The 26869-nt window shown below is 39.3% G+C and overlaps 1 protein-coding gene across 1 annotated transcript; it reads right to left on the reverse strand.

Annotated features, from left to right (window-relative positions):
* Positions 1–302: 302 nt before the first annotated feature.
* ISL2 (ISL LIM homeobox 2) lies at positions 303–17979 on the reverse strand. The gene is made up of 6 exons (XM_063445917.1): positions 17710–17979; positions 15267–15456; positions 4699–4889; positions 3546–3826; positions 2101–2268; positions 303–886 (listed from the first exon to the last, which is right to left on the reverse strand). The coding sequence occupies exons 1-6, from the start codon at positions 17765–17767 to the stop codon at positions 770–772; spliced, it is 1005 nt and encodes a 334-aa protein (XP_063301987.1). The 5' UTR covers positions 17768–17979; the 3' UTR covers positions 303–769.
* Positions 17980–26869: the final 8890 nt, after the last annotated feature.

The raw sequence follows: 26869 nt of genomic DNA on the forward strand, positions 1-26869 counted from the left end.
TTAAATAAAGGCACAATTGTAGTACAGTGTATCTATAAAAAAGAATGGACCAGGAGCTGCAGCTCCATCAGCTCCTATGTTAATCGAGCGCTAATTGTGACCAGCTCACACATCCATTCCCAGACTCCAAACATGAACCACTTGACCTGAACCAGCTGGTTCTAGAATGAAAACACATAAGGTCACGTTCAAATGAGGACAAAAAAAAAGGACTTGTCATTTTAGGGAGTTAAAACCACACAAAATCAGGCATTTGTTTGTTTTTTTTATTAAGATTTCATAGTAATTCGACATAACGGCAGTTTTGCACAATAAATATTAATAACTTACTTTTTTGTTCGATAATAAAGTCCTCGATCCACAAGATAAATTACCACGGTTGCAAAATGTCTCAGCATTTGATATATATTCATATAAATATTTCTATATCCCATTATTTCAGGTGAGAAGCCAGTACAACACTTAGGAGCACGTGTCCCATATCCTGCTGAAGAAGCACGGTATGGCCAGCGAGCAACCTCCTCTGAGATGAATTATGGGTAATAGCCGTTCAAAAAAAATGAACCATAAAATTCCTTTCTTTTTCTTTTTTCCCCTCCAAAATCCCAGTATAAAGTAGCAGAGTGCAGGATCCAGACTGGTGTGGAGCAAGGCCCCTTGTGTTTAGAAGGAGGAGGGTCCGGCTGGCATAGTGCTGGGGAATGCTGTCTGTCTGGGTGCGGGGGGGGGGTGACATGCAGGTCCATGCTGTCTCAGTCCGAAGTGGGCTTCACGTTTCCACCGGGCTTGGGACCATGCTGTTGGGGGTATCAGGAAGCTGAGAAGATAGAGAGGTGATATCACTCCCAGAGGAGTTACCCAAGGAGCCAGATTCTGAGAATGAAACCTGCAAACAAGAAGTGAAAGACAGCTCAGTGATTTCATGGTAACATGGTCTGATCAGGTCAAAGGGTTGGAAAAAAAAGAAAACAGGCAGGAGAGTGAATGGAAAATATACTTGCGGGAGAAGTCTGGTAGACTAAGCAGCGGGTATAAGTAAAATTAAGGAAAGAGTAATCATTGTGAAACTAATGTGAGATCAAATGAGAAGACAGCAAGACTGCAATCAGAGGATAGGATGTGCCTTGGGATCAGAGACTGCTGAGACAGAAAGAGACTGATCAAAGAGCAAGCTCTGCAAGCAGGGAACAATGAATGGCCATGGTTAGTTACTAAACCAAGACGGACTTGAAAACAAGGAATCTCAATGTATCCGTGCTGGTAGAACATTTTATAAGAAAACGGAGCAGAGATTTTTCATTTTTATTATTTATTTTTTTAATGATTTTAGGCCATACCAGCTGAGCTGGTAAAATGGAGTTGGTTGATTTGTCCAGTGTGTTTATTTTGGCCTGCAATTCTCTACAATTTGCAATCTAGTAATTTACCCTTAATGGGCAGAGAGTCCAAAGGTGGTGCAGGGTCGCATAGAAAATAAGAAATTTAAAACCTGACAAAATGCTCATAACATGCAAGTGAATGGATCCTAAGAGAATGCTGAGTGAACATGATTAGGATGAACGTCTTCCTTCTCCCACCCATGCACACAGCCTATGCTATAAACTGCACTTGATGGCCAAACCGTATGTCCAGAGGTGACCAACAGGTGGATCATCATGATACTTTGTCAGTTTGAGAAACAATGGAGTATTTATATAGCTCTAAACCAGCTAAGGTCTACACCAGGGATAGGCAACCTCCGGCACTCCAGATGTTTTGGACTACATCTCCCATAATGCTCTTACACCCATAATGCTGGCAAAGCATCATGGGAGGTGTAGTCCAAAACATCTGGAGTGCCAAAGGTTGCCTATGCCTGGTCTACACGTTGGCCAACCCTGTTTTCTATAAATGCTCTTCTCTATTCACTCCTCTGCCTAGTCTTCTAGAATTTTCGAAGTATATCCAAACATACCCAGCCAAGCTCACCTGCTTCTCTCCACACTAAGCATTATGTTTTTATTAAAACTTTTGTCCAAGGTCCTAATATATTCCTACCCTGTGCACAGAAACCCCCCTCCCTAAGCCCCAACATGAACCCCAAGTGCGTTCCCTTCTTACCAGTTGCTGAAACGCAGGCTGATCCAGGTCACTCTGCAATGCAAAGTCACTGAGCGCTTTCCAGGGTGGCTGATATGTCTGCACCTCCACCGCATTGCCTTGCAGTGCACTGTCATGTCGGATGGGGCTTCCTGCCACTAGGGGTGTCCCTGTCAGCCCCTGAAGACTCTGTACAAGCAGAAATACACAAGAGTGAAAATTATACAACATTGCCAAATTATGGCATCACGTGCTGAGCAATATAAGTATGTAAAGATTTCAATATATATATATATATGTTTTTACATTTAGTTAAAGTTACAATCTAGACCACTCAGTGAAGCTAAATTGAAGAGACAGTGATTGCCCAGAGCACCTGCCTTACAAAGACTTCTCATTGAGCTGCATTGGGAAGTCTGTGATTGGACAGCCACAGAAAGTCTGGGCGGGGTTAGAAGGGGAGGGTTTGCAAAGGCAGCAAACAAGTGAACTGCAGCTTTTGAAAGCTAATTTTATATATGCATGCATGTTTTCATTGGGGTATATCTACTAAACAGGGTTTGCATTTCTATTTTAATGTTTTTTGGGGGCAGTGGAGTGTCCCTTTAAGTCATCATCGTCTGCTGGAAAGCTCCTTGGCCAGACTTAATTCTCAAAGAATTTGGTAGAAAGTGCAGCCTCACTGAAAAACCTACTATTTATTATTTTATTTATATAAGTCATGCTTTAATTATCTGTTCGTTCCATGGTATCACGTCATTAAATTTATTATTTTGTAACCCACAACTAAGCGTCAGTCAACTCCCAGCTAGGTCTTGGAGTGAACAGCTTGGAGAAATTCAAGTCTCATTATGCATTGTGTGCAGTCTACAATTATAACTTGAAATGAGAGAAAGGAGTTGGCATATTAAATTGGTGAATACTAGAGAATAAAACAGAATAATGTTCAAAAGTCAGAGTCAAATCATCTAAAAATAGAATATAGAGAGAGGCATGGGGTCGTGATGTGGAAATATATTAAGAAGAAAATATGTGTTGTGAATTGTAGTGCAAAGTAGTTGAGTTACAAACTATCAGGGTTATTCACTACAGTAACAATTCAAAATCAATTCAAAGTAAATCTCAGATTTAAGGCCAGAGTATACGAACTGACAGCATAGCTGACTTAGAGAATTTTTCAGGTTCTGCTGTTTTGACCTTAAATTTTAAATTCACTTTGAATTCACTTTAAATTCTTACTTTAATAAATAATCCCGCTCACAATTCCTGGATTTATAAATAATCCTACTTGTTTTCTTAGGATGATCATTCATTGCGTCTTTCTTACAGGTCACGGTCACAAAGCACAGATAGGCAGCTCCTGACTTCCCGACACTAATTTGCTACATGAGAATTTTGGGAGTTGCAGTTCTGAGCTGTGAATGTCTGACTTCTTCTACTAAGGGATAGGACTCTGGAGAACTCACCGTCTTGTCACTGAGCTGCTGCTGCTGTTGGAGCTGTTTCATGAGTATAGATTTCTTCTTGTCTTTACAACGCTTGTTCTGAAACCAAACCCGGATCACCCTGGGACTTAGCCCGGTCATTTCAACCAACTGCTCCTTCATCAGGGCGTCCGGCCGTGGATTGGCTGCGTAGCATGTCCGCAGCGTGTGAAGTTGTTTCTCATTGAGGACTGTCCGTACCCTGGTCGTTTTCTCAGTTTGTTTGTGAATGTGAGATCTAAGAGATGATGACCTGCCAGAGTCTGAGACGGAAGCAGAATGAGATACAGAAACTGTGACTACAGGACAGGTTGACTGGACATCAAGCTGATGGATCTGGATTGTAGAAATGACAGGGAATTTCTATAGGTTGCATACCATACAAAGGGACAAAATGCGTCACAGTTCAGCGTTCATGTTAAATCATTTATTACATGTTTTTATTTTTTTGTTATCTTCAATTGCGTGTTCTGGCAGTTGTCATTTAATTAATTAATCACTTGTATATTTTGCAAAGACCCCAATAGCACTCTTGATTCCGATCAGATATTAAGTTATTCCTGACCAGCTGACACTGGCTGTAATGGAACACTTGTTAAAAGGCAACCAATCAGCATTAACAACAGTGTTAGGAATATCTTTTATCAATCAACTTCCTCAAAACATGATTGACATGTCAAAAATGTTGGAAGAGACCCGTGTAATTAAAAATAAAAGGGAATGTATGCTGTTTGGTTGTGAGCTCGTTTGAGCAGGGCCCTCTTGACGTCTTTGTAGGTCCATAGTTGTGTTATATTCCCATTTTATTATTGTAAAGTGCTGCGGTATATGTTGGCGCTGTATAACTAGTAATAATAATTCACCTGTTCGTGTAGTCAAACACAATAAATACACCCTGACGTCTGCTTTTTCATATGAATCTACACAACATATGTCACCCACTAATTACAATTATTATTAGCCCTTATGTAGCACCAACATTTTCCACAAAGCTTTACATTTATAGAACGGGGATGTTTGGCAACAAGCAATTGACATGATAAAAGAATGTTGAGAGACAGGAAAGGAAGAATACCCAGCTAAACGAGCTGACACCAATTTGTAACATGCTCACAGATATGGTTCCTCTGAATACCTGGAAGGTTGTGATCTGCGGCGCACAGCAGGTCTTGGTCCCTGAGGCTTATTTCTTCTCCCGGGAGAAGTCGCCGACTGCAAACTGAACATCGGAAACAGTCTGTGTGATAAACACGCTCGCCCACCCTCATCACCAGCTCCGAGCGTGGCAGGGTACCCTGACATCGTGGACAGCGGGTGCTGAACAACCTGTGGGTGAGATTAAGGAATACTGGCCTCTAATTATAGTGGTAAAAAATGAAAAGCAATGTTTCCAACACAACTTCTCAGTGCACCCCAGAATGCATTGCAACTGATACACAGCATTCTGAAAAGATACCTTGTATAGCCCATGATATATTGCAGGCATAGGCAACCTTTGGCACTGCAGATGTTTTGAACTACGCCTCCCATGATGCTTTGCCAGCATTATGGGTGTAAGAGCATTATGGGGGATGTAGTCCACAACATCTGGAGTGCCAAACCTTATATATTGCTATGGGGACTGTTTGCCTGTGCAGTAATCTCTGTGTATTGATCATTTATTCCCAGTCAGTGTTATTTACTAAAGTGTGACTTGTTCAGAATTCAAAGTGAATTTTAAATGCTGGGTCTAAATAGCCGAACTGGAAGATATTCTCAGAAATGTGCTCGCATATTTTTATTTTGGCTATTGTAGGTTATATTCTGGACAAAATTGCTCATTAATGAATAACCCAAAAAACACCAAAATGCTGTGAACTTAAAGCTAAATTGGCAAAAAAATTGGCTTGAAAATGCCACACTGTGATTATAGATATAGAGACCTTTTCACTTCAGTTATTGCATCCTCCCTTTTATAGCATGGGTTTTAAGTCACTACAACTGATTTAATGACTAAACCCCATATTATGTTATCCATAAGGAACTAGACAGGCCAGTTCTGTGTCTAGGAAGCTTGGAATGTTGAATGTTCTAAAGAAACTTTATTAACAGGAACAGCAAGAATGAGACATCATGGTACCCTAGGCAAAATGCCAAATGACCCCCTCCTCCTCCTTGTTCACATTGTGCATACGCTAGTACTGGCCCTAATGAGTTAATGTGGCTTTACAGTGTTTATAATGGCTGGTGGTCACTACACATTGTCACGGTCCACAAGAAATAGCATAGTCTGTCTTGCTTTTAGCTCATCTTTTTAAAAGAAAATGGTATACACATGCTTTCACTACTTAGATCACTGTATAAAACAGAATATGCAAGTCTTTATTATTTAGCTATACAAGGGTCATTATAATACTATAGTCTACATATAAACATGATGCCAAAATGTTTGAATAAAAAACTAGTTTTAAGTTATTCACTGGAGAGTGGATTGTCATGAATATAAAGTGAATTCAAAAAAGTTTAGCCTGAAATAGCCAAATTTAAAAAAAATTCTTCAGATGTATTTATAATGCGCCAACAGATCCCACAGCGCTGTACAATTAGATCAACTATGTTTTTTAGTCGAGTTACTCTAGCCTTAAATCCGAAACTCACTTTGAATCCTGATCAATTCACACTCTATTAAATAGCCCGGTGCACTAAAATCCAAATTATAGCAAATCAAAATTTCAATTGAAAACGTGAGACTAAAATTGGCAGGTTAAAGAATTTTTCTAGATCAGCTATTTTTTGTCTAGGTTTTTGACCATCGGGTTTTAATTAGCCTCAGTGTAGCGTTTTGTGATTAACCGTGCCATAATATTTTTGCGTTTGAGGTTATAAGGTTGTTGGTGTATTACATTGCAGTGAATACTTTGTAATCCGTTACGTTCTTATAAGGTTCATTGTGAGCTGCTACGGTCTGATGACACGCTCCCAAACGTACTGTCAGTTTGGAAGAAAAATAGATATACTCTCAGTTTACTTTTATTTTGTGTTGTTAATAAAATAATAGTGAAATGATCTTAAATATAACTTGAGTGATATAACTATCTGATAGCCTACAAGGTAATATGATTGTAAAATGCAGGATGACGGCCTAAAGGGACACCATAAGCACCTAGAACTCTTCATCTCATTGAAGTGGTTTTGGTGCCATTTGCCTCCTATTTTTAATTTGCGGCTGTAAACATTGCTAATCTGCAGATACTGCAATGTTTTCTATGCAGGGTTAACCCGTCTCTAGTGGCCGTCATATGGACAGCCACTAGTACCGCTTTCACTGAAACCCCCCCCCCCCCACTATTTCCAACAAGATGGTCTCAAAAAGACCATCTGATTGGTGCAGCATGGTGTGTAGCCACGCAATGCTTCACCGAGGAGGACAGAGCTGCACGGGACAAAAGGTAAGTAAACTACATGTTTTAAAAGGTGACTAGGGCACTCTAGCATTAGGAATAATGCCTGAAAAACACAATTAATTACATGTGGGTTTAAAATATGAAAATAATGTCAGATTAAGAGAATACTATACCCCAGGCTGATTTCGTAAATTGTGGTGTGATACTATTAAGCAGAGCAAAATGGTGCCTTTGGTGAGAAGTAATGTTATTAAAAATAGTTTTCAAAAAATTCGCCTAGTGGTGTCTGGTTAAAAAGTTTCATACGGATAAATCAAAATGTAAAATAAGAAAATCATAACATATAATACTTGCAGTAGCAGAACTAAAAGCATTGATAACATGAGGTACCATATAGAGTTAAATAGTAACAGACTGACACAGTAACATGCTGAGGTAACATACAGAGTTATATAGTAACAGACTGACACAGTAACATGCTGAGGTAACATATAGAGTTATATAGTAACAGACTGACACAGTAACATGCCGAGGTAACATATAGAGTTATATAGTAACAGATTGACACAGTAACATGCCGAGGTAACATATAGAGTTATATAGTAACAGACTGACACAGTAACATGCCGAGGTAACATATAGAGTTATATAGTAACAGACTGACACAGTAACATGCCGAGGTAACATATAGAGTTATATAGTAACAGACTGACACAGTAACATGCTGAGGTAACATACAGAGTTATATAGTAACAGACTGACACAGTAACATGCTGAGGTAACATACAGAGTTATATAGTAACAGACTGACACAGTAACATGCTGAGGTAACATACAGAGTTATATAGTAACAGACTGACACAGTAACATGCCGAGGTAACATATAGAGTTATATAGTAACAGACTGACACAGTAACATGCTGAGGTAACATACAGAGTTATATAGTAACAGACTGACACAGTAACATGCTGAGGTAACATATAGAGTTATATAGTAACAGACTGACACAGTAACATGCCGAGGTAACATATAGAGTTATATAGTAACAGACTGACACAGTAACATGCCGAGGTAACATATAGAGTTATATAGTAACAGACTGACACAGTAACATGCCGAGGTAACATATAGAGTTATATAGTAACAGACTGACACAGTAACATGCTGAGGTAACATACAGAGTTATATAGTAACAGACTGACACAGTAACATGCTGAGGTAACATATAGAGTTATATAGTAACAGACTGACACAGTAACATGCTGAGGTAACATACAGAGTTATATAGTAACAGACTGACACAGTAACATGCTGAGGTAACATATAGAGTTATATAGTAACAGACTGACACAGTAACATGCCGAGGTAACATATAGAGTTATATAGTAACAGACTGACACAGTAACATGCCGAGGTAACATATAGAGTTATATAGTAACAGACTGACACAGTAACATGCCGAGGTAACATATAGAGTTATATAGTAACAGACTGACACAGTAACATGCCGAGGTAACATATAGAGTTATATAGTAACAGACTGACACAGTAACATGCTGAGGTAACATACAGAGTTATATAGTAACAGACTGACACAGTAACATGCTGAGGTAACATACAGAGTTATATAGTAACAGACTGACACAGTAACATGCTGAGGTAACATATAGAGTTATATAGTAACAGACTGACACAGTAACATGCCGAGGTAACATATAGAGTTATATAGTAACAGACTGACACAGTAACATGCCGAGGTAACATATAGAGTTATATAGTAACAGACTGACACAGTAATATGAGGTAATATATAGAGTTATATAGTAACAGACTGACACAGTAACATGCTAAGGTAACATACAGAGTTATATAGTAACAGACTGACAGAGTAATATGATGAGGTAATATATAGAGTTATATAGCAACAAACTGACACAGTAACATGCTGATGTAACACATAGAGTTATATAGTAAAAGACTGAAACAGTAATATGATGAGGTAATATATAGAGTTATATAGTAACAAACTGACACAGTAACATGCTGACGTAACACAGAGTTATATAGTAAAAGACTGACACAGTAATATGATGAGGTAATATATAGAGTTATATAGTAACAGACTGACACAGTAACATGCTGAGGTAACATATAGAGTTATATAGTAACAGACTGACACAGTAACACGCTGAGGTAACATATAGAGTTATATAGTAACAGACTGACACAGTAACATATAGAGTTATATAGTAACAGACTGACACAGTAATATGATGAGGTAACATATAGAGTTATATAGTAACAGACTGACAATAAGATGATGTCATAACAGTATACACAGTGATAGAATAACATGATGTTCTAGCAGTATACACAGTGATACAATAACATGATGTTCTAGCAGTATACACAGTGATACAATAACATGATGTTCTAGCAGTATACACAGTGATACAACAACATGATGTTATAACAGTATACACAGTGATACAATAACATGATGTTATAGCAGTATACACAGTGATACAATAACATGATTTTATAACAGTATACACAGTGATACAATAACATGATGTTATAACAGTAGCATGATATGATATAGCAGTATACACAGTGATGTAACATTAGATGATAACGTACTACGCACAGTAATAGAGTAACACAGTAATAATAGTAATAGTAATACAGTAACATGTAACGATACTGCTCTATGCACAAAGATATGATAAAATGGTGATAATGCATCCTGCACAATGATACCTTAATATACAATGGCGATAATGCACCAGACATTATGATACATTAAGTTATGATGGCGATAAGGCAAGTACGGGGAAATGTAATAATACTGCACCATGCACAGTGATACAGTAAAATATAATGGTAATATTTCACTAGGCATTGTGATACAGTAAGATATGATAGTGTTAATGCATCATGCAAGGTGACACAGTTATGATGATGATAATGTAACCTGTACAATGACACAGTTATGACGGTTATAATGCACCACACACAGTGCTACACTAACATATGATGGTGATAATTAACCATGTCTAGTAATACAGCAAGATATGATAGTGATATTGCACCATGCACAGTAATACAGTAAAATAAGATATGATAGTGATAATACGTCAGAAACAGTGATACAATAAGATATGATGGGGATAATACACCATACACAGTGATACAGTAAGATGTGATGGTGATAATTCCCCAGGCACAGTAAGATATGATAATGACAATTTACCAGGTACAGTGATACAGTCAGAAATTATGGTTATAATGCACCAGTAAGATGTGATGGTGATAATTCCCCAGGCACAGTAAGATATGATAATGACAATTTACCAGGTACAGTGATACAGTCAGAAATTATGGTTATAATGCACCAGACACAATGATACATTAAGATATAATGATGATAATGCATGTGGCACAGTGAAACAGTAAGATAGGATGGTGAAAATGCACTATACACAGTGATACAGTAAGATATGATACTGATAATGCACCAGGCTCAGTGATACAGTAAGATATGAAAGTGATAATACACTACGCACAGTGATACAGTAAGATATGATGGTGATAACACACTATGCAGAGTGATACAGTAAGATATGATGGTGATAATGCACTATGCACAGTGATACAGTAGGATATGATGGTGATAATACACTATGCAGAGTGATACAGTAATATATGATGGTGATAATGCATTATGCACAGTGATACAGTAGGATATGATGGTGATAATACACTATGCCGTGTGATACAGTAAGATATGATGGTGATAATACACTGTGCACAGTGCTACAATAAGATATGATAGTAATAATACACTACGCACAGTGATACAGTAAGATATGATGGTGATAATACACTATGCAGTGTGATACAGTAAGATATGATGGTGATAATGCATTATGCACAGTGATACAGTAGGATATGATGGTGATGATACACTATGCCGTGTGATACAGTAAGATATGATGGTGATAATACACTATGCACAGTGATACAGTAAGATATGATAGTGATAATACACTATGGACAGTGATACAGTAAGATATGATAGTGATAATACACTATGCACAGTGATACAGTAAGATATGATTGCGGTAATGTGCCAAACACAGTGATACAGTTACAGTAGGATAGGATGGTGATAATGCACTATGTACACAGTGATACAGTAAGATATGATGTTGATAATAGACCAGGCATAGAGTTACAGTAAGATATGATGGCGATAATACACTATGCACAGTGATACAGTAAGATATGATTGTGATAACACCCTATGCAGAGTGATACAGTAAGATATGATTGTGATAACACCCTATGCAGAGTGATACAGTAGGATATGATGGCGATAATACACTATGCACAGTGATACAGTAAGATATGATGGTGATAACACCCTATTCAGAGTGATACAGTAAGATATGATGGTGATAACACCCTATGCACAGTGATACAGTAAGATATGATGGTGATAACAAACTATGCACAGTGGTACAGTAAGATATGATAGGGATAACACTATGCACAGTGATTTGATGGTGATAATGCACTATGCACAGTGATACAGTAAGATAGAATGGTGATAATGCACTATGCACAGTGATACAGTAAGATATGATGGTGATAATACACTATGCACAGTGATACAGTAAGATATGATGGTGATAACACACTATGCACAGTGATACAGTAAGATATAAATAGTGAGAATACACTATGCACAGTGATACAGTAAGATATGATGGTGATAACACACTATGCACAGTGATACAGTAAGATATGAATAGTGAGAATGCACTATGCACAGTGATACAGTAGGATATGATGGTGATAATACACTATGCAGAGTGATACAGTAAGATATGATAGTGATAACACCCTATGCAGTGTGATACAGTAAGATATGTTTGTGATAACACCCTATGCAGAGTGATACAGTAAGATATGATTGTGATAACACCCTATGCAGAGTGATACAGTAGGATATGATGGTGATAATACACTATGCACAGTGATACAGTAAGATATGGTGGTGATAACACCCTATGCAGAGTGATACAGTAAGATATGATGGTGATAACACCCTATGCACAGTGATACAGTAAGATATGATGGTGATAACACACTATGCACAGTGGTACAGTAAGATATGATAGGGATAACACTATGCACAGTGATTTGATGGTGATAATGCACTATGCACAGTGATACAGTAAGATATGATGGTGATAACACCCTATGCAGAGTGATACAGTAAGATATGATGGTGATAATACACTATGCACAGTGATACAGTAAGATATGGTGGTGATAACACCCTATGCAGAGTGATACAGTAAGATATGATGGTGATAATACACTATGCACAGTGATACAGTAAGATATGGTGGTGATAACACCCTATGCAGAGTGATACAGTAAGATATGATGGTGATAATACACTATGCACAGTGATACAGTAAGATATGGTGGTGATAACACCCTATGCAGAGTGATACAAAAAGATATGATGGTGATAATACACTATGCACAGTGATACAGTAAGATATGGTGGTGATAACACCCTATGCAGAGTGATACAGTAAGATATGATGGTGATAACACACTATGCAGAGTAATACAGTAAGATATGAAGGTGATAACACCCTATGCACAGTGATACAGTAAGATATGATGGTGATAATGCACTATGCACAGTGATACAGTAAGATATGATGGTGATAACACACTATGCAGTGATACAGTAAGATATGATGGTGATAACACACTATGCAGTGATACAGTAAGATGTGATTGTGATAACACTATGCACAGTGATACAGTAAGATATGATGGTGATAACACACTATGCACAGTGATACAGTAAGATGTGATTGTGATAACACTATGCACAGTGATACAGTAAGATATGATGGTGATAACACACTATGCAGTGATACAGTAAGATGTGATTGTGATAACACTATGCACAGTGATACAGTAAGATATGATGGTGATAACACACTATGCAGTGATACAGTAAGATGTGATTGTGATAACACTATGCACAGTGATACAGTAAGATATGATGGTGATAACACACTATGCACAGTGATACAGTAAGATATGATTGTGATAACACACTATGCAGCGATCCCAGGCACTGACAATGCATAGTTATGCAGTAGCACAGAATAGTAAATCAAATCATTTAGACACAGTGATTTGTAGGCACACAGATATAATACACTGTGCAGAAGGGCTAGGATGCTGACATACATTTACTGAGTGCTGAGCCCATAGTTTATACTCTTCCCCAGCCATAAACATTTTCAATATACCCACATTTCCACATATACAGAGAGCACTATAAGATCCACCCAGATACTGCCTTACTTCCTTCTGATCACTATCCCTACAATGACTGCAGACAGCAGGCAAAGAGATCTATCTACAGGACTGTATTTACTAAAACTGGGATTCATTCACCAGCAAACGGTACATCTTAGGCCAAAAAAAAGTCAAACTCATAAATTCAGCTAATTTATCATGTGAGATATTTCGGTCTGCAATTTAATGCATTAACCCATTAGATCCTACGGTATGAAATAGTCATTGAATTTTCAAGCAATTCTGAGCGGTCTCACTGGTTTTAGACAGAGCAGATAAAGCGACTGAATTATTATAATAAATCATAATAATAATATTATTAATAATAATAATAATAACAACAGAAATAATAATAACAGTAATAACCATAATAATAATAAAAATAAATAATAATAATAATAATAATAATAATAATAATAATAACAGTAATCATAATAATTATCATTATTATTATAAAATAGCCTCCTTCCTGCTAATATAAACTCTTACCCTCCCCCCTGGCCCCATGGCTCTAGAGAGGTAGTTTCGTTACTGCAAATAATTAAATCAACTTTATCCCGGGGTGTCTGACACATTCGGGGTGCAGTCTAAATGGGCTCGATAGAAATAAAGCGCTTTACAGAAACAGAGCTCAGTAACCGGGTCTCAAGGCACAGAAGCGGCAAAAAAACAATTAATCACGGAACCGGCTCCTAAGAGGTTAAATTCACAAAATATAGAAAGAAATAAAACGGTAATCGGTATAAAGTCAGTTCGATGGTTCATATATCGAGCGGGGAGCGAGGAATGGGATTACTGTCACTCAAACATCAACAAATAAACCGGTTTAATCGCACATTAGAGCCAGGTTTGGGAATAAATAAATACAAAATGTATCAAATCGAAAATGGAACGTGTTTGTTCTTTTTTTATTTTATTTTTTTTAAGAATTGGGGGATAATTAAATTAAATATTAAATAAAACGAAAACATTGTTTTCATGAAAATAAAAATGAAAGATAATTTTAGAAAATTTGTTTAATAGATCAAACGTTAAAAAAAAGGACTTGACATAGATCTACATTTATCTCACTATTTGCAGAAAATCATAAATATAAATAATAAATAATAATGGTTATAAACCGAAATAATGGGCCAAAAAGGGAAATTTCGAAGTATTTGTAACATACAGAAATCTGAACAAGTCAAACTAAAATGAAACAAACAAACATTATAACAGGCTGAAAAAATACACAATGTAACAAAAATATAACTGCGAGATAACGATCGGATTATTAAATATGCTTATAATAATTTATTATATATATTATATCTATTCAATTATTATAATACTCAAATACAAGCTATATAATATATGGGGAAATAATTAGAATAGGAAGCGAAATAAAGAAACGTTCTAAACGGCATTATTAATGTATTTATATTAGTTAACGTTTTATATAACAAGGATAATATGCAACATGCAGATAATGAGAAATAATAATAATAATCAAAGTCCTAATAATAATATTTGTATTTAATAAATTATATTATTAGCATTCGGTCTACGGTGGAAAGAAAGTTGACAATTTTACAGAAAATAAGGTTTTTTTTTTTTCCCTTCTGCAAACATCTAATTTCTATCTGTTATTTTTTTTTTTGTTTTTTTGTTTTTTTATTATTTCTTGTTATGGGTGAATTCTGCAGATTAGAGAAATGTGGAGTATTGGAGAATGGGCCAATATAAACATTAATATAAATTAAAATGTGTTTTAACAATTGTGTGTGTGTATATATATATATATATATATATATATATATATATATATTATCGTTTTTTTGTTTTTAATATTTAATTTTTCTTTAATAATTATATTTTTTCTGCTTTGATCCCATGGAGATGAGAGTGGGCACAGAGGGTTGGAAGGCAGGCTGTATTCACCTGATATAGTCTCTCTTGCAGTAAGTCTTGCCGTCTCTCACAAAACACGTGCAGTTCTCATCCAGGTACTGGCTGCACTCAGCACACTTCAGGCAGGCTGCATGCCACTCCAGGTCTGGGGACACTCTCAGGATGTATTGGTCCAGGATGTGGCTGCCACAGCCAACACACACAGCCAGTCCGGACTTTTCTGCCAGGGAGAGGAGCACACAGTTACCTACATGTGCCAGCAACACACAGCACGTGTGTCACACAGGGACATCACACACAGTCACCTGGGTGCCTGTCCTATGTCACCATCACACACAGTCACCTGGGGACCTGTCCTATGTCACCATCACACACAGTCACCATGAGCCTCTCCTGTGTTACCATTACACACAGTCACCTGGGGACCTGTCCTGTGTCACCATCACCCACAGTCACCATGAGCCTCTCCTGTGTCACCATCACATACAGTCACCTGGGGGTCCTGTCCTGTGTACCCAAAACACAGTCACCTGTGGGTGAATAGCACACCTGGACTGGTAATGGGCTTTAATGTATATGTGTCCCAACCACACACAGTGATGCAGAATTGTGAAAATTATAAATATATCACACAAGTGTCTAAAATTGTGATAATTGTATAGTTGTGCATTTGAACAATAACACAAATAGTTTTGGATTGAGTTGTTATTGTCATAGTCACACACACATTGGATTATGAGTGTAATTTCTGTGTGCGAGGACAGTAAAGATCTGTAACTCGTGTGTAACACAACAATCACACAAATAAATAAAATACAATAATATCTACAAATGCGGCGTGGGGTTTGTGACATTAGGTGTATACTCATTACTTGGGGGCAGTGAGTTCTCTGTGTGACCCAGAGTTTCCAGTCTGTAATCTGGGACTCCCATGTAACTGTCCCCCAGGTATTGGTGACAGGAATGTGTCCCCATCACACCCATTAAATAACGTGGGTCTGCAGCAACAACAAATAATAACTGGGAGATCTGGTTTGTCTCAATCTGTGTCACAAACATACAACATTCCCAGGACATGTCACAAACACACAACAATCCCAGGACATGTCACAAACACACAGTAATACCAGGACTTGTCACAAACACAAAACAATCCCAGGACATGTCACAAACACACAACAATCCCAGGACATGTCACAAACACACAGTAATACCAGGACTTGTAACAAACACACAGCAATCCCAGCACATGTCATAAAACACACAGTAATACCAGGACAAGTCACAAACACAACAATCCCAGGGCATGTCACAAGCACACAGTAATACCAGGACATATCACAAACACACAGTAATACCAGGACAAGTCACAAACACACAACAATCCCAGGGCATGTCACAAACACACAGTAAAACCAGGGCATATCACAAACACACTTACATTGGACAGACTTTACTTACACACTGAACAACCAGAAGGAGAAGATCCCAGAGTGTTAAAAGTTAACCCACATGCAGCAATTTAATGAGGAGTTATCTGTCTGTCTATTTCTATCTATCTATCTATCTATCTATCTGTAATATTATAGATATCGTGTAAATAGGCTAGATGACCAGGGACATTTATATTTTCTAGAATCAGTATAATAACGATTCACATCAGGATAAATTAGTATTTATATTCCGAATGTATTTATCTTATAGCTATACAAATAGGATTGTATAAATACAAACTATACATCAATATAGGGATTTACATTTAAATATATTGTTATATTAATAAATTCATTAACTAGTAGTCCTTTAAACTTTATAAAAAAAAAAAAAAAGAGGGTCTTCCGAAAGCTTGATCTTCCAAAATTCTTAATACAATAATTACTGTAATGCAATTATTTTACATCTTGTGTAAAATATTAAAAAAAAATATTTCAACTACTTGAATGCGGTAGAATATACACAGATCTAAATTCTAATTTCTCATGACCAAGTATAAATACACTTGGAATATATATATATTTAGCGGTGTATATATTTATATACATCACTTCTATATTATATTTAAACAGGTTACAGTGTATAAAGCACACATTCATGCATTATCGCAGGAGGATATAAAGATATATAGGTATATGGATATATTAAAGCAAGCTGCAGCATCATGCAAAGCAATGATAATTTATATCCAGAGGGTTTTTTTTTGGTGGACATTGCATGTCCTCTTCATTGCAGTTTAAATGCAGCTTGGGATGAAGCTATCCTTTATTACAGACACAGTCCTGGGCCAGTCAGAGAGCCAGGAGACCAGGTCAGAGGATGGGAAGAGAAGGGGTAAAGTTGGGGCACAATGTGTGGAGATGGGTACCACTCAGATCCAGTCATCCTGAGATGGGGTGGTAATAAGAACAAAAAAATAAATAAAATAAAAGTTTATGTGAATAGAAAAAAAGAAACTTCAGAGCTGAGATAAACTTACTTTTTGAATGATCCCCCATGGCAGCCAGGAGAGGGTAGGGGAAGATGAGATCCACCATACAGTAAGCTGCAGTGAGAGGCTGGAGGAAGGACAGGGAGCCAGAGCTGCAGTAACCTGCTCACAGCTCCCAGGACTGGAGCCTGAGCTTGGAGCCTGGGCTGGGGACAGGACTGGCCTACGCACACTGCGTGACGTCACGGCGCACAGCTCGGGCACTCGGCCCCAGGGTTCGGAATTAACACGGGGAGGGGCGTGGCCAAAGCAGCCAGAGCGTGCTGGGGGCGGGGTTACAGCTTCATGTTATGTTGGGGGAGGCGGAGGGGGACCCTTTATATGTTCAGTTCTCAAAACAATGAAATCATGTGGGTGAGCTGAGCTGGGTCAGGAGTGTAAGTTAGCCCACTTTGGGGAATCATCACACTTTATTTTTTAATTTATTTATTTTTACATCTGCTTTATTGTGGCATAAATTCTTACCTAAATTGTAAAACCTTAATAAATTAAAAAATAATGAATATATATATTAGATGATATAATATATTATTATATATAGATAGATATAAATATATAAATGTATCTCAATCTATCTGTCTATCTGTCTGTCTCTCTCTCTCTCTCTCTATATATATATATATAAAGTACAGCACATTCACATAATACACGTGCCAGGGGCTAGTTATAGGCAGATGTCTGACCAGTTGTAGGCATGTCACATTGTATAAATGCTTTTAAGTAACTACACACCTCCTATATTAACAGACCTATCCGTTGCCAGTGTGTGTTTTATGTGGTTAAGAAGGTATATAATTGTGAGTTCATATGGTAGATAAATTGATAAATTTTATACTTATACTCACACACACAGATACAGATACATTTTATAATTCAGTTCACAATTCCCTACAAGTCCCTATTTAATTAATCTTCTAAATGGAGATGTTGTGAGATGATATGAGCTGACAGATGCCTAATTTTCTAACACGTTTGGCCTTAATTTTGTAGGTCATTTGTCAACCCATCACAACTAGCTGTTTAGTAAATACACTTCAAGGTAATTTTCCTGTGCTAACAGGGTTATTCTCTTAAGTAAAAATTCAAAGGGAATTTTAAACATAAGTCCAGACTGGACAACCTGCACAGACAGTTCATTTAGAGAATTGTTCCAGTTCAGCTTTATTGGCGTTAAATAAATAAACACTGCACATACTGGCTCATAATCGACTTCTGATTGTTTAAATAAAATAATTAATGTGTATATACTCAGCACTACAGAACATTTTGGCACTATACATATAATATAACTACAAGAAAACACTGTAAACTGTATACCCGAGTAGCTTCATGTTTTTAAAATACCTGACTTGGCAAAGTAACATGGGTTTATTGCATAGGATTGCCACAATGTCATTGTACCCCATTTTAGCTGGCCTGGCTTTAACTTAATTAAAACTCATAACAGATTGACCCACTTAAAAGGGTTATCCATCTTATTGGGGTTTATTGCAGTGCAGGGTTCAAATATGGTCACTATGGTCTGTGATAGTGAGAGGAAACCCCCGATCAAAGACCTGTCCCAGTCTGTCAGGGATTAGTGGGAGTTACACTCCTGAGCGTCAGCTGCCGCCATTTAATCCAGTTTATTCCTAAATGTATTCCTAACTCCCACTAATCTTAGGCAGCGATATATGACATGTGTTTTCCTTCTACTGCCATAACAATAATCACCTTTCGTTAACCCCACGCTGTCCTAACACTTACATTAACCACTCCTACACTATCATAACAAACTAAATCTTAGCATGCTTCCAAGTCCTTATTTCGGACCCAAATCCATCTGTTCCTCTTATCTATCCTAATGTCCCCCTTTTCTAGGAGCTCCATATTGTTGGTGTGTCTGAGTGTATAACAGAGCTCCACAGCAATAATACTCCCAGTAATGTGACTGAGTGTATAACAGAGCTCCACAGCAATAATACTCCCAGTAATGTGACTGAGTGTATAACAGAGCTCCACAGCAATAATACTCCCAGTAATGTGTCTGAGTGTCTAGCAGAGCTCCACAGCAATAATACTCCCAGTAATGTGTCTCAGTGTATAACAGAACTCCACAGTAATAATACTCCCAGTAATGTGACTGAGTGTCTAGCAGAGCTCCACAGCAATAATACTCCCAGTAATGTGTCTCAGTGTATAACAGAACTCCACAGTAATAATACTCCCAGTAATGTGACTGAGTGTCTAGCAGAGCTCCACAGCAATAATACTCCCAGTAATGTGTCTGAGAGTATAACAGAGCTCCACAGCAATAATACTCCCAGTAATGTGACTGAGTGTATAACAGAGCTCCACAGTAATAATACTCCCAGTAATGTGACTGAGTGTCTAGCAGAGCTCCACAGCAATAATACTCCCAGTAATGTGTCTGAGTGTATAACAGAGCCCCACAGCAATAATACTCCCAGTAATGTGACTGAGTGTCTAGCAGAGCTCCACAGCAATAATACTCCCAGTAATGTGTCTTTAAACTACAATAAATATGTTTAGAAATACATTTTTGTGAATACGATACATTGTTCTAAATTACATTTTAGCTGCACACGTTATTATTAGATAGTCACCTAAACTTTCTCTGAATAGTCCTGCCCTGGTTGCACCCCCACGCACACCCCTAACATTAAAGTGTCCCTCTTTGTCCATTTGAAATGTTGGCAGGAATGCATTATAAATAATGCATTATAAAAGATAGATTATAGTAAAGTGTATGTTGTGGTTTTATTATAATATCCCAAAACCCATTGATGGCATTATAATGATAATAATATTTATATTTAAATTCATATTTTATTGTTCTGTATCATGTCAGAACAATAAAATAGGACCTTGGGAAAATCTACCTTTGGCATAGTCATTTTGAAAAATCCTGTTTTCCCTGATTGTTCTAGCATTTCCAGCTTGGCAAATAAGCACAGGCAGGTATAGTGTTTCAGACTTCATCCTGCGTTACTGCAATTACCCTAAGCTATAAAGCACTATTTTAACTATAGCTTTCAAGCCAAACCATGCTTAGTGATCCAGATGGACCAATGACCAAAACCACTGACCAGCCATGAACTGTAGAGGTTCAACCTTTTGGGTCTCATCAGCCTGGTGCTGAAATATGAACTGCACAACATCAAGTTTTGAACATACATAAACCAATGGTTTATGTAGTTATTGCTGTTGGTCTCACCACAACTTAGTACTTGGCTATGGACTAACAAAAAGACTTCAACGTGGACTGGAACTAGTGCCACGCTGATGATACCCAAAACATGAATATGTTATGGCCCATGCATGGTTTTTCATCTTTGCCCATTTTGGTTCACAATCCATGCTTTGGTTTAAAAAGCTGTGTTTAAAATCGTGCTGCATTGCTAAGGGACAAGCGGAAAAGCTGGATAAAGTTTGAAACATGTGATCTTTTGCACAATGAGCCGGGAATTCTGGGAGAATTGAGGAAACAGGATTTGTTTGGAATTACTGTGCACAATGTGGACTGTTCCCAAGGTTCTATCTGAGATATGTAGAAGGTGCACAACAGAACATTTAGCGCTCACTCTCTTTCTCTTATAGAAAAGATGAGACACAATTCCCAGAATTCTTTCTGTAACATAATGAACCACTCCACAAAATCTAGAAAAATGTGTATACATGTCCAGAGATGGGGTCTTTCTAATTGGCAATGCCCATGGGTTAGAGCCATGCCATGAAGTCACCTCTTTCCCTTTTATTTCTTCCCCAGAATATAAGAATTAATCGGCATCACACCTAGAAGACAGACCACCTGTTTTGTTTTGTCAAACGTTTTATGCCACAGCTTTATTAACTAATGTGCAGCTTTATAAACTAATGTGCAGCTTTATAAACTAATGTGCAGCTTTATAAACTAATGTGCAGCTTTATTAACTAATGTGCAGCTTTATTAACTAATGTGCAGCTTTATTAACTAATGTACAGCTTTATAAACTAATGTGCAGCTTTATAAACTAATGTGCAGCTTTATAAACTAATGTGCAGCTTTATTAACTAATGTGCAGCTTTATAAACTAATGTGCAGCTTTATTAACTAATGTGCAGCTTTATTTGCTGCTGGTCCTCTTGTGCGGTGCAGGTAGTCCCCCATATAACAGCCCATGAACTCTTGTACACTACAATCCAGGGTCCACTGAAAAGTGTTCTTTTTTAACTTCATATATATTCTATGATATTAAATGTGATCCGTCCCTTATTCACAGTTGGTAAGTTTTTGTTTTCTTTTGGTTCAAATATAACCATGCAGTATCTCACAAAAGTGAGTACACCCCTCACATTTTTGTAAATATTTTATTATATCTTTTCATGTGACAACACTGAAGAAATCATGCTCTGTTGCAATGTAAAGCAGTTGGTGTACAGCCTGTATAACAGTGTAAATTTACTGTCCCCTCAAAATAACTCAACTCACAACCATTAATGTCTAAACCGTTGGCAACAAAAGTGAGTACACCCCTAAGTGGAAATGTCCAAATTGAGTCCAATTATCCATTTTCCCTCCCCAAGGTCTCAGGTGTGAATGGGAAGCAGGTGTGTTAAATTTGGTGTTATCGCTCTCACACTCTCTCATACAGGTCGCTGGAAGTTCAACATGGCACCTCATGGCATAGAACTCTCTGAGGATCTGAAAAAAAGAATTGTTGCTCTACATAAAGATGGCCTAGGCTATAAGAAGATTGCCATGACCCTGAAACTGAGCTGCAGCACGGTGGGCAAGACCATACAGCGGTTTCACAGGACAGGTTCCACTCAGAACAGGCCTCGCCATGGTCGACCAAAGAAGTTGAGTGCATGTGCTCAGCGTCGTGTCCAGAGATTGTCTTTGGGAAATAGACGTATGAGCGCTGTCAGAATTGCTGCAGGAGGTTGAAGGGGTGGGGGGTCAGCCTGTCAGTGCTCAGACCATATGCCGCACACTGCATCAAATTGGTCTGCATGGTTGTCGTCCCAGAAGGAGGCCTCTTCTAAAGATGATGCACAAGAAAGCCAGTAAACAGTTTGCTGAAGACAAGCAGACTAAGGACATGGATTACTGGAAAATAATGGTGGCCACACAAAATATTGACACTATGGGCCCAATTTGGACATTTCCACTTTTGTTGCCAGCAGTTTAGACATTGATGGTTGTGTGTTGAGTTATTTTGAGGGGACAGCAAATTTACACTGTTATACAGGCTGTACACCTACTGCTTTACATTGTAGCAGAGTGTCATTTATTCAGTGTTGTCACATGAAAAGATATAATAAATAATACATTTTTACAAAAATGTTAGGGGTGTACTTATTTTTGTGAGATACTGTAAGTTATCTTGAAAGGCTTTGTATTTTGTGGCCTTCTGTCTGGGTCTGAATTAATGCCAAAGGGTGTGTGTAATGTAAAACTAGCCCTGGACCTAACAAGTTCACTTTAAAGTTGAATCTATCTGGGATTGGCCCTTGGTTTTTGCAATACATACTGCACCCTTCCTTACTTTATACCTGTCTATTGCAGACTGAAGTAATATTTTTGGTGGTAATCACCTGCTGCTTTCAAGTATTTGACAAGAGGTAATTGTGTGATTAAAATTTGTTGTTGTTCATGTTCTAGTATAATAAAACAAACTTTGATTTGTGTGTGCTTTAATCAAGAGGTATAGGCTTATCAACTATATCAGTATACTTACGTCTATCTTACGTCTATCTTCTGTCCGTATTCTTTTTTTTTTTTTTTTGTAAATCTGTTTATTGTGGTATAACACGTACGATAGATCGGCTCGCAGGCCGGAAACAAAGGAGTACATTGTTTTAAAGGTTAACAGGATAAACATTAAAGTATGCGTTTCATCAAAATACAAATATGCGCATCATGTCTAGTCACATTCCAAAGTTCTGGGTGCATGGTTGGATACAGCACCTATGGCACCTAACCTCAGGGAAGAGGTGCGACATGTTCCTCTCGTCCATGATTGGTATATTCGCATAAACGGACCCAACCGTGACTGTGGGCCCAATAGGCTGCAATATACTTATGATCGCTTTGGGTGAAAGCGTTACGCATAATGTGGGTGTACAAGTAAAAGTATAATTTAACAAACTGCGGATAGGTTCAACAATTGTATGTAGGTACAGGTGCACCCAGCGCACTGGCATTTTTATGTCGGAAACTACTTGTGTTCGTGTTTGTTGTAGGTTAGGTTAATACATCTTATATATAGTCATCTCCAACTAAGCAAAGTCATTTATACCCTGTCATGTTGGGGGGAAGGTGAGTCGGGTAGCCCGTGAAGGGGGGTATGCCATTTCAGGTCAGGAGGGACAGGGCAGAATCGAGCCTAGGAGGGGCAAGGGTCGGGGACCAACTGGGTCATATCGGGCACATGCGGTAGGGTATCAGAGTTATTGCCTCTTCCGCGTCTTGGTCGTGTATCAATTATGCTGTTATGTGGTTAATGACGCCTATGTATCTTTTTCTGCTGGGTTGATCATCCCGTTCCCCGTCCCTCCCCAGCTCCAAACGCGGAGCCCACAACCCATATTTGAGAGTATCATCCCCTAGGGCTCGTGACTAAGGGGGGGGCTCATCCGATCCCCACGACCGCCACCTGAAGCGGAGCTCGAGACTCAGTTGTTGGGCTATGTCGGCCCCATTCCATTGTATCTATGTCAGGATCAAGTCTCATGCGAGTCATGGCCGGAGTTACCGAACCCGTCACTCATGTATTGGTAGGTGCTGTTTAGTCGAGGCATCGAAGTTTAGATTTCGTCCCGTTCATAGGTCGGTCAGGGCGGTACTTATCCCTGGTGATGGGTGAGTAATCCGCGTCTACAACCCGTTCTCAGATTACAGTCAAAGAGTCACTATCCTTAGATGTCATTGTCTGTCACAAGTCGTATGTTGAAACTTCCGTTCTGTATGTGGCCCTACCAGTCCCGGGCCCGTGTACACCTGGCCCTTATGGGTCCAGAGCATAGTGGGGAAGGAGGGGAGTCAGAGGGGGGTGGGCATTGCACTGTCAGCACCGCTACCACGAGCTACCTCCTCCTGTCGATATCTGGCAATATATAAGAACCACGGGGTCCACATTTCGACGTGTTTGGTCCCCCGGCCAGTGATGGTGGCCCGAGCCTCCTCTGCCCCTTGAATCTCCTCCACCCTGTGTATCCATTCTTGCTTGGTCGGCACCACGTCCGTCTTCCAGTGGGCTGGGATGTTTGCTTTGGCGGCGTTAAGTAAATGTCGGAGGATTGACTTCTTGTATACTGAGATGGACTGAGTGGAGATGTGTAATAGGGCAAGTTCTGCTGTCCAATCAGGTATGTCCCCCAAGATGAGTTCCAGCGAGGTTTTGATCAAGTCCCAGTAGGGTGTTATTATTCTGCACTCCCACCAGATATGGGATACCGTCCCCCTTTCGTCTTGGCATCTCCAGCACACCGAGGGGTGGGACGGATTAATGCGGTGCAAAAATACTGGTGTCCTGTACCATAGGGATATGAGTTTGTAATTCATCTCTTGGTAGTAAGAGCTCGTAGTACTCTTATGTTGCCAAAGTAACGCTAATTCCCACTGTTGAGTAGTGAGTGCTCTTCCCAGCTGACACTCCCATTGTCGTTTGAATGTCATCTGGGTGGAAGCGCCACCTGCTAGCAAATGTTGATATAACTTCGAGATAGCATGCTCAAGGGGGGTTCCCCGGTCACATAGTTCTTCGAACCAAGTGAGGTCTCTATTTAAACGTTCGTTATGCGGTATTGAGGCATGGAAGTGTTTCAGCTGTAGGTACCGAAGATGTAAGAGAGGTGTCCGTGGTCTGTCCGCTAGCAATGATGGGAAGTCTCGTACCCTTCCAGCAGAGAGGACCGTGTAAATGGGTATATAGTCACGCGTGTTCTCACTGGTCCACGTTCCCGCTGGGAGGCCTCCGCCCAGCTCCTCGTTATGCGTGATCGGTAGCATAGGGCTGGGTAGTGGGGATATGTGTTCCTGTCCCCTCAGTGTGTGCCAGCTCCGCAGGGTCTGTAGGGTCAATCCCTCCTCGGTCGCTGGGGCGGGCCGTCCCGCATACTTCCCCCAGATTTTTGCCTCCATCGCCCGGCCCATAAGGCCCCTGTCCAGGGTCACCCATTGTTTGGTCGTAGGTGTTATGTGCCAATCCAGTATGCGTTGAAGTACTGCCGCCTGATAATACTTCCGGAAATCCGGCAGTGCGAGCCCACCTTGTATCCTGGGGCGACACAGAATGTCATGACGTAGCCGGGATCGGCTTCCATTCCAGACATATTTGATCACACCCGTTTTTAGGGCAGAGAAGAAAGTTGCTGGCATGGCAAGGGGTATGGTCTGCATGAGGTATAAAACCCTCGGGAGGATATTCATTTTAATCACAGCCACCCTGCCATGCCACGAGATGTGTGGGTGGGACCATCTAGCCAGATCCATTAAGATCTTCTTCAGAAGGGGTGTAAAGTTATGATCGTACATATCCGTAGGTTCCGTGGTCACCCATACACCTAGGTACTTCATCTTGCCATAGCACCAGTGGAACGCGAATTGTGACTCCAGGGAATGGTATTCCTCCGCGGGGAGCGAGATGTTCAGCGTCTCACATTTGGAAATGTTAAGTTTGAAGCCGGATATCCGTCCGAATCTGTTGATTTCTGTGAGGAGGCAAGGTAGAGTGACTCGTGGGTTGTGTACGAAGAAGAGGAGATCGTCCGCGTATGCAGCTACCTTGTGTTGTGTACCCTGCCACTCGTAGCCCAAAACGTCTGGGTTTCGCCTGATCGCCTGGAGAAGGGGTTCCAGGTGAAGCGCGAACAGCAGAGGCGAGAGTGGGCAGCCTTGTCTGGTGCCGTTGCGGATTGGGAACTCGGCAGTTGTGGCGCCATTAATCCGTACCGTTGCTCTGGGATCCGTGTATAGAGCTGAGATCCACGTTAAGAGCCTCTCTCCAAAGCCCAGCCACTTCAACGTTTCCAACAGGTATATCCAGTTGACCCGATCGAATGCCTTCTCCGCATCCGTTGACAGTAGCATTATTCGGGTCCCCCGTTTTCGAGCATGGTGTTGGATAGCGAATAGTCTCAGCGTGCTGTCTCTGGCTTCCCT

The sequence above is a fragment of the Pelobates fuscus genome, chromosome 3 (genome assembly GCF_036172605.1).
Source record: "Pelobates fuscus isolate aPelFus1 chromosome 3, aPelFus1.pri, whole genome shotgun sequence".
NCBI classification, from domain to species: Eukaryota; Metazoa; Chordata; class Amphibia; order Anura; family Pelobatidae; genus Pelobates; species Pelobates fuscus.